At 39.3% G+C, this 15,387-nt stretch overlaps 1 protein-coding gene across 2 annotated transcripts in view; it reads right to left on the reverse strand.

Moving 5' to 3' along the window:
- Window positions 1–374: 374 nt before the first annotated feature.
- LOC129772791 (uncharacterized) overlaps window positions 375–15,387 on the reverse strand; it is a 71,776-nt gene continuing 56,763 nt past the window's right edge. Inside the window, exons 2-9 of one of the 2 annotated variants that reach the window (XM_055776239.1) lie at window positions 15,259–15,376; window positions 14,431–15,047; window positions 3,040–4,119; window positions 2,684–2,983; window positions 2,035–2,630; window positions 1,806–1,977; window positions 1,553–1,750; window positions 375–1,490 (exon numbers count right to left, since the gene is read on the reverse strand). In XM_055776239.1, coding sequence (XP_055632214.1) covers window positions 955–1,490; window positions 1,553–1,750; window positions 1,806–1,977; window positions 2,035–2,630; window positions 2,684–2,983; window positions 3,040–4,119; window positions 14,431–14,734 — 3,186 coding nt within the window. In that variant the 5' untranslated portion in view covers window positions 14,735–15,047; window positions 15,259–15,376 and the 3' untranslated portion in view covers window positions 375–954. The remainder of the gene's footprint in view (window positions 1,491–1,552; window positions 1,751–1,805; window positions 1,978–2,034; window positions 2,631–2,683; window positions 2,984–3,039; window positions 4,120–14,430; window positions 15,048–15,258; window positions 15,377–15,387) is intronic. The other variant, XM_055776240.1, reaches the window with a different exon arrangement.

Consider the following 15,387-nt stretch of genomic DNA (forward strand, 5'->3'; position numbering starts at 1 on the left):
TAGTTTTATAATGCCCTTTTTAGTAGATTTCCTTTTTGCCCCCAAACTAAGGTTCTGTTTTGATCTCAACTGAATTTGAGTCATATTCAGCCAGTAGTCACTGATAGATCTGGTGAGTACGGTGTGTGGAGAAGCAATTCGAAGCGTGATCCATTCAATTCACACTGTTTTCGATAATGCTTATCAAGCCACAGTTTAGCTCAAAAAATATTTTTCCATTAGAAGCAGTGTTTGGTCAACTCACACAAAAGTTCGTTCACTAGAACTAGTGTTATTAGCGATGATATTGTTATGAAATTTTGAGGGTTGAAACAAATAAGTTGCACAATTGTTAAATCCGATCACTGCTGATGAATAAAAACTACAATTCCGTCTCTTCTTTTTTTATTTACACTCCCAATCTACAAGAAGTACATTCATTCCACCCAGCCGCTTCCATTTTCAATACACTTATCTACAAATTAACTATGTATATATTCTGCTTAAAAATAAATATGAATGGTATTAGTTCTCTTTCTTGTTTTATAGTTACCGTCGATTGGCTTTAACCTTTTGATACTTTTATCTACGCCACATAGATATTGAAGAATGTCTCTCTTGTATTTTCGTCGGCGGCTTCACTTGCATCTTTTCCGTTCGCGTTAGGCCCCTCCCCTACCCCAGATTGCATTGTCAGTTGGTCGGATAGAAAACTACATCTCATTAGCACACACACACTCGTTAGTTTTGCCATCGCTGAAGCATTAGAATAGAAACATTTGGCTTTGTACAAAGTTTGTGATTCACGGAGGAGTTTTCTATGTTAGTGTACTTTTGGTATAGTTTGGAAGAATTGAATAAAAAAAATGAGAGCACAAGAAAGCTTGAAAAGGATGATACCAGTGTAACCGTGAGTTGTTGTGCTTATTTCGACGTTCCCACACACTAAATCAGCTCACCCTCTCCGCCCTGATCTCAGTAGCTGCCTTTTCCCTCGTTTCCCATGTATTCGGTCCATCTCTGCTGATCATAACTGTGTAGTCTAGAGCACATCTCCCGTCCGGGGTTCAGATCCTCGCCACACGTGCAACCGATCTCCAGTCGTGTGATTATGATTTGGGTCTCAAACTTCTGGTAGCTTGGTTTTAGATTCGGCATCCTCGCTTTAAGACACTGTTTGAGGAACTTTTTCTCCAGCTGAAGAAGATCGTCTCTACTGAATGTTTGGTAGGCGGAGAGTTTTTCCTGGACACAGGAGAGATCCTTATCCAAAAACAGTGGCGGGTAGGTTTCCGATTCCCGGATGTTCATAACGAATACGTAGTCAATGGTTGGACTTGAGGCGGAAAAATTCAGTGATTTCAGCAAGACTCCGGTCGACGCGATCGAAGGCAGAATGTTTTCGTTCGGAAAGGGCTCAGCAGTGGTGGTTACTTGTGGCTGTGTGCTGTTCGCCTTGCCCTCCGTCTGACGCTTCTCCTTGTTGTAGTCGTAATTTATAGAGTTGACGTCTGAAATTTAGATAACGTGCTCATGATAAGAACATGGGATGTTGCACTCGTTTTCACTGTACCATTAATTGCTTCCTTGGCTTCCTTCTCCATTTCCAAGTCCCATAAAGTTTCCTTGGAACCCTTGGAACTACTGTCGTTCTCTTTTAGTTCATCGAGCATTTCATCGTTCAAAAGAACTTTTTTGACAATCAGCGAATTTGGGTTGGACTCGTTGAACACTTGCTCCTCAATGACAGAGTCGTGTAGATCAACTTCATCTGAAATTAGGTTATCATTAGAACCAGTTTTGAAAATTATACTATACCAGCTTACCAAATCCTCCAAACTTGCTTCTTATATCTCGTCCTCCAGAAAATCTATTTCCACTATTCCTGTAATGTGGCCGTGGATAGCCATGTTGATTGTCGTCGTCGTTAACTGCGTTATAGTCATAATCCAACGGGGCAGGAGGAACAGCGATTTCGTTCTGAAGGAACGGATTTCTCTGTAACGATAAGGCAAAATTATAATGCTCGAATCTTGAATGTTTCGAAGAACAAACCGCATCCGCATCCATTTGATCGTAGGGAAGATATAGGTAGGGCTTATCCCCGTCGTCACCTATCAGATCACTACCGTCGTTCGCATTGTATGTATACTTTTTGTAAACATTGTTCATACTAAGTTTGTTTTTCCGTTTTGTTTCTTCTTCATTTTCGATACTTTCCGGAATTCGGTTCGTATTCAACATGTGCTCTCGTAGCTTTTGCTTTCTCAGCTCATGAGCGGTATTTTTTGGTTCAGCAACTATAACTCCAATATCGTCGGAAGTAGCGTCCACTTTTTCAGCCCCGACCAAAGCCACATTCTGATCTAACTTTTTATCCATTCGTACCTGTTGGGACTGATTTTCGTTGGCCGCACGGCCATCATCCTTTACCTTGAGTTTCATTTTTGGATGTTTTATAGGCGCTACGTAACTCTCCCGCAGCTGCTGGCTAGCTGTTTCATTCAGTTTGATGACCAAATCATCTGTGGAAAAGATCACCGCTCCCGGGGGTTCCACATGCCGGTTGATAGCGTAGAGTTTCAGAACCGACGATTGATTGTACCGAAGCATGCATGTATCGGCACGGGATTGTTGTATGATGTCGCTTTCTGTGAGTAAAATGAGGTTAGTATTGGGAGTGCAGGATGGTTCTTCTACTGACCTGGAATAAATTGATATTCTTCAGTCGTCTCCATCTTGTTCCTGCACTGTAGCTGCCAATGCAAAAAGAAATCTCCGCCGCCAGTTTGGGAAATTGTTAAACCTCCGAGTAGACTGTTAGCACCGCCAGAGTCTTTTATGCTTGAATCCAAGAATGGTTGACCATTGGTTCCATTAAGAATTGTAGTTTGCGAGTAGTAATATATAGGGAATCCCGGGCCGGTGTTGTACTTTACCATAAAGTCTGTCACGTTGTCATGATCAAAATGGCCAGGCACAATCGAGCTGACACTTTCCGAGTCTGCGGTGAAATGAAAACTATTTTATCGAATCGTTTTTTTACCAATATAGCTATACCTGCAATGGAATAAGCCCAGAGCTGTGTCCTGTTAACACCATCGAATGCGTAAACGGTCGAGTTGAATGAACTCACAACTATGTCTTCTACGGAATCGCCATTGAGATCCGTAAGTACTGCGGGTACCATGATTCCGGACGAATCTATCCTCATAACAGGAGCAAAGTCCTTTTCGTTTGAGTATTTCATCAAACTTTCCTGCTTCAATGTGTAGATTCCACCTGGAGAATTTTGTCCCCCCGTTACCATTAGAAATTGTTCTGTGCCATCCTTGTTGATCAGTACCTGGATTGGCACGAACATCTCTTCTCGAAATGGGGTAGGGATACTCCTCAATATGATCCCAGTGGCTCCGGAAATAAGTTTTATGTGACCTCCGTGAGCTCGCTGTGTTTCTTCTACGTGAACCGCCATAATATCCGCAATGCCATCGTTGTTCAAGTCACGTACCACATTTATTGTGTACAGATCAATACTTGTCTCCGCGTAGCTTTCCAGATCGGAGTAATCCTTCAACTCCCACAGAATATTGCCATTTTTTCCGTCAACCGCCAGAATCAACCCGCCTCTCCCAGCAGCGACGCAATCATTCTGCCCATCGGAATTGATGTCGATCGCACACTTGAGCGAAAAAATCGTAAACGAAGTCCACCTCTGCCAGAGCGTATCACCGTTGATCCCATTCAGCACCATTAGTCCCCCGCCGCACATATCCGTCAAACCCGTCTTCAGTGAGGTGCATCTCGGAATGAATCCACGTGCATCGTCGACCATCTCGTCGATCCCGTAGCCAACGATCACGTCCGGCACGCCATCACCGTTTACGTCTAGCTTCCGCAGGGGACTCTCGCTGTTAACCCGTGCAATGACACGCGTCCAAACTTTCTGCACCGTCATCCGGGTGCATGGGACCACTTCTAGTGTAGCATTCGCGGAATCACCTCCACTAAAGAGCAGACTATTGAATTTGTCCCGTATGACAACGGTGCTGAAGGGGGACTCCTTGTGGAACCAGACTTTGATCTTCTGCAGCGGCTGTGGAAACGCGGTAAGCAGTAGAGCTGCTAGCACGATCAGTCCTGAGGGAGAAGTAGATTATACAGTAGTAGTGTTAAATTGTCCAGAACCTCAGGTTGCATTATTTTTTTTGTAAATGATATTGTTTGGAGTGACATGGATACGAATGATCAAGGGAACACAAGTTTATGAAACATTTTTTTGATTTTTTTATTCAATCAATTTTTCGTTGGGTTTAAGGAAAATCCTCAATCAGAAGAATTCAGAAAAAAATGAAGAGGTTCAACCTATCAGCCCCTACTCACATTTTCATGTGGATCATGTTATGATGAGTCTGGAAACATCACCATTTAAGTACTGTAAACTGGGGGCAAATCGATCACGACTTCCAGAAAAATGTAAATATTTCCGAAATGTCCCGTTCAATCTATACTCGATTATTACAAAACCTGTACTGTTGCCAAGATCAGAAAACGTTATGAAACGTTTTGTTGAAAAATCTCTTAAACGTTAGTTTCAAAAATTGTTAGAGGATTTTTTCAAAACATACCGTTGGGGTGAAACTGATCAATCTATAATATGTTTTTTCAATATTTTCTAGTGTCATATGCCCGGAAATGTATAGAAAATAACTGATTTCTTTACCTATGATAATATAAATGATAATTACCAACACTGATTGAATTCACCTAAAGGTGTAGTCGCGGGTTTCTCAGAACTGGATCTACAATTTGAGCTGCAGATCACCTGGGGCCTAATACCCTTGAAATGTTCATCAATGTGCTAGTTTTGACAAATCATGATTGGATTTAATTCTGTTCATGGAGAGGTTACTTCCCTCGGAAACCTGATCTGGAACATATCCGGGTTACGTCAACTAGTGCATTTAGGCAAATGAGCAAGTTTTGAAGAATGGATGAATTTTGATACTCCAAATGGCGGGTTTTGTGTTGTTTGAAACAAAAAGGGGTTTCAAATGAAACTAGTCGCTTTCAATTCGGTTCAGCCGTTTCACGAGAAAACTGAGACGCAACATTGGTTGTCTATTTAGTTAAGAATAAAGTTGTCCGTTGTGGTGCTTTTTTGTAAAATAGACTTTTCTCATTTGTTTTAATAGTAATTGGAGCTATCTGATTACTACCTAAACTCGTGAAGAATCAGCTGAGTGTGAATTAATATGTTTAGCGTCTATTAATATCGTTTTGATGTGTTGAAAATATGTTTCTTCACCATGCAACCGTGCCAATACCATGCAATGGGAACGATTCAGAAAAAGATAATTTTTTATGCAATTGGATAAGCGATTCGATGAGAACCACTGACGAGAATAACCTATAGCTGGTTATTGAACGTGTCTTGTGAAAAATTAATCGTGTGTCTTTGGATTTAATTGAATAATATCTTCGAAAAATTCAGTTTGTTTTCATTAGAACGTTTGATCAATTTCACCCCGGTGATCAATTAGCCCCCCGATGACGTTACCTGGTTTTTGTTTCATTCCGGGAGCAAGGGAATCAGAATACATACGAGACATTGATAGTCTGTGAGTGCGATGGTGCGTTGTTAGCCTGTATGTCTTACTAGAAGTGGCTGTTATAATGTTCTGCTGCATGGTAGAATTTGAAAACAACTGCGCAAGCACTTGGCCTCATGTGAAGAGAAAATACACTAATTCTATGGAGTTGGTTTTGAAACGGTTGTAATAGCGACTGACCAGTGGCTGATGTTTATTATCAGTAATGTTTATTATCAGGCTACCAGCCTGGTTCAATCCTAGGAGCTACCCGCTTATCAATTCTGAGGATGTATGCATTAGCACGAGACCACAGTACAGGGATGGCCAAACGGTAGTCCGGTAGTTCCTAAGCACTCGCCAGCTGGTCTAGGATAGTGTCACCTCCAAATACAATGAATTAAATATCCATCTACCTTCATGATAATTTCATAAGGTGTTTATGCTGACCTCAGTGAAACATATTAGTTGTAAGAGTAGATATTTCGTTATGAAAGTTTCCTTTCTAATATTTTATTTCAGGTTGTTAGTTATTTCATATCAAACTCTATTTTGCAGTTATAGCTACAGTCGTGTGAGAGCTATCAGCATAATTTTTTAAGCTCTTTGGTTTGCTTGTTGGATTCCTGATATTTTGCTTTAGGAATCACTTCGACAACATTTCAAAATATGCAATTCGCAACACATGACGTTCGAGAAAGCACTCGATTTGAGAAGATACTTTCGAATTACAAAATATGAAAATTTGCTCGGTATGATAGTTATAATGATCGAATTGACCGTTCAATTCAATTTACATAATAACGATATTCCAGATAGATAGTTCTTATTAGTGATGAAACGGATAGTACTTTGTCCGGATACCGGATACAGCAAGCTTCGAGGCCGGATGGCCTGATGTTCGACTCTTTATTTACAAATACGAAACTGGGAGAAACTGCATGTGTGCATAAAGCATATAAAGGTTTACATATATAAGAGACGCAAAAAACGATTTTTTACATAAAAATAATGCTCTGTTTGAATTTTCTGTATATAATAAATATTCCCTAATAAAGTATCAAGTTTTCTGCAAAGAATATTGAACAGATTTTTTTCTGTTTTGGTGGGTGTACTGAAATAATTTTAATACTAGTCGAGTAAGAGTAAGTACTATAAATTCAAATAAGCAAAAAACATCAATCAATATTTCCATTCCAGATTTGAAAACTTGGATCTGTCTTCAGAGTTGATAATCTGACAGAAGGTACACTAGAGACGAAACTGAATTAAACCTTACATGCGAAGCTCATGACATCTTTTGGAACAATTTCAACGAAGTGGCAAACGAAAATGATAGTAAGCTTTAATTGAAAAAAAATCGACGAAATCGACTGTTATGTGGAAACATTTAGAATCGATCGCAATCACGTTCCTTGCGTTTGGTGGTCATCAAACTCTGAGCAGTACCCCAAATTGGCAAGGTTTGCAAGAGTTTATCTTTCAGTTCCTTGCAGCAGTGTTTAAAGTGAAAGACTGTTCTCTGAAACTGGCCTGGGGTAAGAAGTGTAATCGGTTGGTTGAAACATTATAATAAAAAAAGTAACAGTGTTAATGAATTATTGTTATGAGTTAATATTAACTTAATTTTGAAAAAATATGATTTATTATGTGTTAATGAGAAATCATTGATTTTTTTCTAATATCCGGTATCCGGCCGGATAGCGAATATCCGATAATTGTTTTTACCGATAATTATTTTTATTTTATAAAATAATTTATCTTTTTATATTTATTAGTATGAGCTCCGATTTTCCTTCAATTAAACTTCCTATACTCGAGCATACGGATTCACAGACCGAGAATCTATAATTTTGTTTTGTTTTTAAAATTTCTCTATAAGACAAATCTAGTACACTGAAAATATTGACTTGAAAAAGATACACAATACTAAAACCATTTCGATTTGAGTTCGAATTTTCTCGAAACGAGTTACTTGTATCGAAATGCGCAATGCAGCCCCTGATATTCCATTACGAGGAGGCGATCATACAGTTTCCCGATACGGAATCATTGTAGCGCCGCTGGATCTCGAAAAAGGTAGGCGTTTTAGAGATTATGTGCGATCACGCTTATTCGTAATATTTTGTAGATGCTCAGAACATGGTTGTGCTGCAACAGTTTTCTATGTTGCTTCTTTTGGATACCGTGAGGACAACTCCGAATGCATCGTAGAAGGCGTGTGAGTAATTTGCGTGAAAGATCCGAAACGGGTATCAAGCTTACACTCTTAGCTTTATTCAGTGAAAGTAGTAGGCATTGGTTTTCAGAAAAGGTTCATTCGTTTACATAGTGGCTTCATCGAAGCAAGCGCGTCGTTCTATTCGCTTGAGAGTTAATCCGGGTTCAGACGGAGCGAGTAAACATACGAGTCGGTCTAGTCAGTTACTGCAGTGCAGCTACTCACACCGTGTGAACACATCATGCCAGTTAGTGTCATGTGTAATCCGGCGTGCGAGCTACTTCAAAGTTTTTTGAATTTACTCGCACTCGCATACCTCAAAACGTCAAAAACAGAATTTAGCGCTCGAATCAGGGATGCCAAATGTAAAGAAATGTCTCTGTTTTTAAGATATTTGAAAATATGCGAAGATATTTATAGACTTGAAAACGTGTTGGAGTGGTACGAAGCCAACGGGGTCACCTTCGTGCCAAAGGAAATGAACCCGCCCAACGCGCCGGAGCTTCGCCCAATAGAGAAATATTGGGCGATTATGAAGCAGGCCCTCCAGAAGAACCCAAAAGTTGTCAAATCGGAGGAAAATGGATTTCTGTTAAAAAAAAACTACTACCTGACGTTGTACAGAACCTTATGGACGGGGTAAAGAGGAAGGTGCGAGCAAACGGGCTTGGGCTCGAAGTATGAATAAAAAGAAAATGCCAAAAGTTGTTTGATAGTTTTTATTTTACTGTCTAAAATTTTCAAAAGGATCGGTCTACTGGGCGAATTTCTACAGCGTTTTTTCCGTGATGCAATTTGATGTGACACACCCTTTATCATTTTCATTTCACAAATTGGTACACGAAGCTGCTGGCAAGACGAAATAAATAAAATTTAAAAAATTCTTTTAGACTGTCATTTATAGCATCACATACTTCCGGAATTATCTCAGCTATGGATGCTTTCGAGATTCTAAAAAATATCGACAACAACCTGAACGATATTCCAAAAGAAAGGTACATCAATGTCGTTTTTTTTATTTCATTTTTGCAGGTATAGCGTAGTATTGTTGGACCAATGAAATCTAACAGTGTTTCCACTTATTCAGGTGTTATTCTCAACACTGCTATGTACTCTAGAGGATCATCACCGATGAGTTCCTTCAATATTGTATTTGTTGCTCCCTTCTCTTGCATCGAACTGCTGACCCAAATCCTTTTGCCTTTTTGCTTTTTCGGATAGTACCTTCAGTTCGAAGAAATTCAGCACAAAGTATTTTTATACACGGTCAGCGTGTATTTCGCGATAAAATTGTATAATGATAAATGCAACTGAAAACCTGAGACGAAAACTACCAATAGAGAAGTCGATTTATGGTCAGCTGCATCCCAATAGGAAGTATCCCGTGTCGGGCACACATACAGAGCATCGAAGACTGCGACATACCAATTATGAGAACACTTGTAATACTAACCTCGAGTCAACCGCGAGTAATCGGTTACATATTACTAACATAGTCTAAGCAAACATTGTCAAAATATTGAACTCCCGGCCCCGTTAGGCTGACGCCATATGAGCCTTAATAAAATATATATTTTGGATAAAAAAAAAAAAAGAAAAAAAAGTCGATTTTGGATCAATCATCTGTCAAATTCGGACCTGATTGCTGTTTCTGACTATTTGATGGACATTCGAAAAATCATCTGGCATCCATGGTAAGCCAATGCTGTAGTATCTAGTTTCTCGTCAGCAGCTCACACTGTGTGAACGGACAAGGCGAGTCAACCAATTGTCAAGCGAGTTCAGTTCATGGAATTTTATCCCTGGGATGACCGCTGAGTGCCACGGAAAAATGCGAAATCAAGAAGAAGTCAACAATCTCTTGAATGTTCTTGTCTGGCGAGTAATCTGTAGTTGTGGAATGAAAAGCGAAAAGCTGCTATTACTCAAATTCCTCCAAACAGGGGCATAGCTAAAATTGCGTAACAGTAATGATTGTACTCGAAAAAAATGCAACACTTTCTTCTGTGTATAACTTTTTATTGCATGGGCAAACATTTTGGGTAAAACTAGCTTAACTGTAATGTTTACATGTGCGAAATTTCGTCTCAATCTGTCAAGTGTTTACCGAGATTGCTTCCAAGCAAGAAGTGCTTCGACAAAAAATTATTAAAGCGGTCATGAAAAATCCAGGCCAGTCCCACTGGTTGATCGCGAAACAGCTGGGAATCGACGATTCGACCGTGTCCCGTGTGGTAAAATCGTTCAAGGACACCCAGACGACCCAGTGGCGAGCTGGCAGCGGAATAAAAGCGAAGACGAACAACTCCGTGAAGGCAAGGAATGTGAGGGATTACATCAAGTGCAATCCGAACCTATCGATTCGGGATGTGACCAAGTAGGTCAATTCCTCGGCCTGGATTGTCCAGCAGACAACGAAGCGGGCCGGACTTCATGTCTTCAAGGTGAGGAAGACGCCTAACCGAACCGATAAACAGAATACGGTGGCCAAATTCTGCGCCAGGAAGATGTAACAGGAAGCAGAAAGCGAGTGGTTGGTGCAACCGAAATGCATCGTAATGGTCGATGAGACTTACATTAAAGCGGACGCTAAGAAGAACAATTCCACGCCAAATCGGTCAAAAAACAGCAAATTTTGACCCGACCCTCTCCGATTTTTTTTTTGAAACTTGGTACTTATGATGAAAGCTACCTAATACCACAATTTTCATTATTTTATCACTAATTTAAATCACGACTGATTTTTGAAAAGGGTTTATTCAAAATCATTGATGTTTCTCTCAAAAACCGTAATCCAGATTTATGATTAAAATGTGATGTTGGACAAAGTAGTTGGAAAATCAACTAGCTATTCAGGAAAAATAACATTTAGAATACATTTTAGAAAAATTATTACTCAAAAATTGAATTAATTATTAAAAACATTCATATCTTAAAACACTTAAACTCAATACTTTGCGAAATCGTAAACATGTAAGAAAAGCAATATAAATAATAGAATCCACATCCGATTCAACATGAAAAACTCTGTATAATGTTTTATCCTAGAACCGTTCTCGAGATACAAGCAACTTAAACTAATTAAAATCATGTTCGTGAAATATCAGAAAAAAACATACTGCTGCTGCACACTTCGAAAGAGGTTCCGACATTTTACTAACATTATTTTCATTATAAGAAATTGGTTATATCTTGAGAACGGTTAGTCCTAGGATAAAATGTTATATATTTTGCTCCATATTGAATCGCATTATTCATATTATTTTTCTTAAATGGTTACGATTTCACAATCTATTGAATTTTAATAAATTTTCAAAAAATTAAATCTTCATTTTGGAGAATCCGATACGGCACCACTATACGTGAATTTTGAGTAACGATTTTTCGAAAGAAAGATCAGTGATTTTGAATACACCCTTTTCAAAACTCAGTCGTAATTGAAGTTGGTCATAATATAATAAAAATTGTGATCATAAGTACAAAGTTTCGAAAAACTCGAATAGGATTCGATCTGATGTAAATGCGTTGTTGTGAGCAGGGTTGCCAACTATAATTTTCAAAAATCAGGAAGAATGAAAATAAAAATCAGGAGAAATAGTTCAAATAGGATAGCTCAAATTGGGTTCTCCGGAAAATAGGCAGACATACATTTATTCAATTTTCTATGTATAATGGAAGATTATATCCTCCCAGAACATGTTTGCTTTCTCGTCGGAAACTGTCAAGATATTTTTCACCATGAATTTTACTGGGATCTGAGTTTAGCTGGGGGGATAACACCTTTCAATCATATTCCAAAACAATGTGTTATGTTGTCGAAGTTTGTCAATGTCCTGATGAAACACATAATACATATTCTCATATAGTTTTTGAATCATGTATAGGTATACATCATACATATAAAATATGCCAATCTGTGAAGCCTTGAAGTAAGATTCTGGAGTGAGAGAAAAAAAGATTTCATTCGAATCGTGTTGACAGCTTCGTATTTTGTAATTGGGAAGCGGAAATCATAATGGATATTTCAAGTGGAATTAATCTATCTATATGTATAAAAATCTCGTGTCACGATGTTCGTGGTCGTACTACTTCGAAACGGCTCGTCCAATTTTCATGAAATAACATTTTTTGTATTTTTTTCTTCTTAAATTTGGCATAAAAATACATATAACCTCAAAGGTTACCCCCATCACTTATTTTTTATCACGATTTTTGTACTTTGGTATAAACAATATCCAACTAATCGACCCGACGTTCGTTTTTCAAAGAGAACGAATTTATTTACGTTGCTTAATGACATATGGCGCTACACCCGCTTCATCAAACTTTCATCCACACATGCGCTACTAACTTCAATTCGGCTAAAACCATGCGCATAGCCGGCGAGTTGGAAAACTTTTTGAATAAACATAATAAATTATTGGAATTCTTCAAATCATATATTCTCGAATTGCAAGGTAACGATCACGTTATTGTTATCAATCCTAATGAAACGCCGACTGGAGAACACGTGTATACATTCAATGCGTATATTGTTGAGGACATTGGTGGGATCATGGTAGGCGACTGCACAGTGACGCGAGAAATTGTGATTCGAAAAAGTAACAATAATCCGGAGTTCGTCGTTGACACACACCGTTCAAGTGACGCTCTCCATCTTTTTCTTAAGTGGTACTAACGTTCCTAATGTTCCTAACGTTCACCTTTCATTACTTGCGAACGATAGAGAAGTAGAGAGCGAACGACTGCAATTCTAGACAGTCAAAAGCGGTGTGAGGAAAAATACACTCACTTGCGAGACGCAACGTCGACACAGTCTTTGCTATTACCAGGCCTGAACGCATGCATTGTCATGATATTACATCCCGTGTGTTCGACCAAAACATGAATGAAATGGAGTCTGAGCTTCATTACAACATTACACGTGTTCGGTTCCACACCTCGATGGATGTATTCGGTTGGATGGCAAAAGCGAGGATTACGAGGCATGCACATTTTTTATTTGGGTAGTCAACAAAATACGTCCTGAGGAAATAGTGTAATTTCCTAAAACATTCCAGATACGTCTACTGAAGAACTTCGATCTGATGAAATTCGATCGAGTCAAAATTATCCGAATCGATTGCAATATCGCATTCTGTCATGCGTTCGACTCAAATCCTCAAGTCCTCCAACCTTGAACGCAATGCGATATAGACGTCATTGAGCTTCGTGTTTCATTTCTGTGAAGCGAAAATTGTTATGAATTTTCGAGTGAAACACGCTTTCAAACCAAAAATTATAAATAAAAATTGGCTCAGTGCCATATTCGCCTCAGCTTAACAAAACATTCAATGCTCATATGAATGATGAGTTCTGTAGTTCGATGAAGACAACAAACAATTTTCTTTATTTAATTTGACAAAAATATGGCACTTTGTCGCATTTAACGTTCGAGAGAACAAACATGTCAGATTCGTTAATGAAATACATCGAATTAACAAAAGGAATGGTTTGAGTTTTGTTTTTAATTTTTGTCGGTGGTCATCGACTCTATTCCTCTATGTCTCGGTATGTATGTATGAACACAAGAATCACGAACGTTTCACGTATGTGTAGATCGCTAAAACATTTAAACACACTTACAATACATTAGTTATTTTTTATTTACCAATAAACATATTCACTAGAAATAATTTTTATGGCAGAACAACGTTTGCCGGGTCAGCTAGTTCACTTATAAAATAAAAACTGTGAATGAATTTTACTTTTTTTGCCTATACACTGTCATTGGGCAGAAAACTGGCTTCGGACATGTTAATCTGATGGAGCATCAAATTCATAGATAACAGACGAAATGAAGGGTGAGCAATATACAAGATCGGATCGAGAGCACTTTTATGTGGGCTATTATGGCAGTTCTCATTAGCAGTTTTTTATGACGGATAATTTTAATTCTGATGAAGAAAAAAATACAAGACAGCAAAAATCAGGATAAATCAGGATCATATCAGTAAAATCAGTTGTGCTCCCGTGGCCGAGTGGTTAGCGTCAAACCTAGCATGCCGGGGGTTCGGGTTCGATTCCCGTTCTGGTCGGGGAAATTTTTCGTCAAAGAAATTTCCTCTGACTTGCACTGTGGTCACGCGTATTCTAGAGCTTGCCACTCAGAATGCATTCAAGGCGTGTTATTTGGCATAGAAATCTCAACTAAGTACTAATGAAAATGACGCAAGTAATATTACGTTGAGACGGCTGAGTTCCTCTAGGAACGTTAGTGCCATATAAGAAGAAGAAGAAGATCAGTAAAATTAGGGAACATTCTATGTTTGTCAGGACATAAGGGAGCGTGACAGTGTGACGAAAAGTCTGGGAAATCCTGAAAAATCAGGAAGGTTGGCATCTCCGGTTGTGAGACTTAGTAGAACATGCTTCATTCAACAAAAATCGAAATTACAACGGAATCATTCAGGATGATTCAGAAAGGCTCAATAAGAAAAAAATATGATGATGACAACGTCTCCCGTAGAGCTCAAGATAGGTTCGAATCAATAAAAAACATTCCTCAATTCCATCCTTTTGTGATGTCACATTCAGAACTTTTTTTTCTATAATCACCCTCATCATTATTATTCCACTCGTATCGTAGCAGCAACTTACCAATCAGCACCGTGATAGCGGCTAGTCCGTAACAAAATGGTTCACAACAATTCCAGCAGCGTCTTCTACGATATTTTTTCAGAATCGGACTCGACGTTCCGCAACTTGTTGATTTGCTGTTTTTCCCCCCACGATGTCTCGGTGCCATGAGCGGTCGCTTCGCCCCACGGTCCTCGTATGTCCGACAGGTGCGCCCATCCCGTATGAAGACCTCATCCTCGACGTCGTCGCTCAGATCCTCGTCCATGCTGAGCGAAACGCTGTCTCGCACCACCAGCTTTTCCGAGGGCTGGTACGGCTTCATTTTCTTGCGGATGAGCTCCAGCGTTGCAGCCGCGGCCACCTGCCTCTGCCCACGTCTGGCAGATGACACCACCAGTTGGCCTATGCGACGTCTCGACCCGCCCCGTCTCCACAGGGGCACCAAAGTGCTTATCAAGACGCAATTCCACACTGTTCCTACCTAATCACCCACTTTTATGCCACTCTTGACCCCTCTCCTGCTGTTTTGGTGTGCTGAGCTACGGAACCACGGATGAAATCGTAATTTTTCGCTCTAATTCCGATGCACTGGCTAATTGCATACACAATACACTATCACACTGCGAAACCTTACACTGTGCAATAGAAAGGAAACGGAAAAGCTCAAGTTTCAAAAAAACATATGTGAGGATAATTGTGCACAGTTTTTATCTTGCAATGATGGTTGGTACCAAAAGGAAAACTCTACTCGCTTCAATCTGTGGCGCTATCAGAACACCTTCCAAATACACAATGCACTAGGTTGAAAATTAGCAGAATTCTATGATTTATTAGGTATAAACTAACTTTGTCTTGAGTAACTTGCCCGAAAAAATAATTTAGTTCGTTCTGGTTCGACTTTTCCAACTTTTCACCTTCTGTGATACAGTGAGCCTAAATGAATGGCGAATGTTCCTCTGTTCCTCTGTGGAGAAA

Source organism: Toxorhynchites rutilus, chromosome 3, assembly GCF_029784135.1.
Source record: "Toxorhynchites rutilus septentrionalis strain SRP chromosome 3, ASM2978413v1, whole genome shotgun sequence".
NCBI lineage: Eukaryota > Metazoa > Arthropoda > Insecta > Diptera > Culicidae > Toxorhynchites > Toxorhynchites rutilus.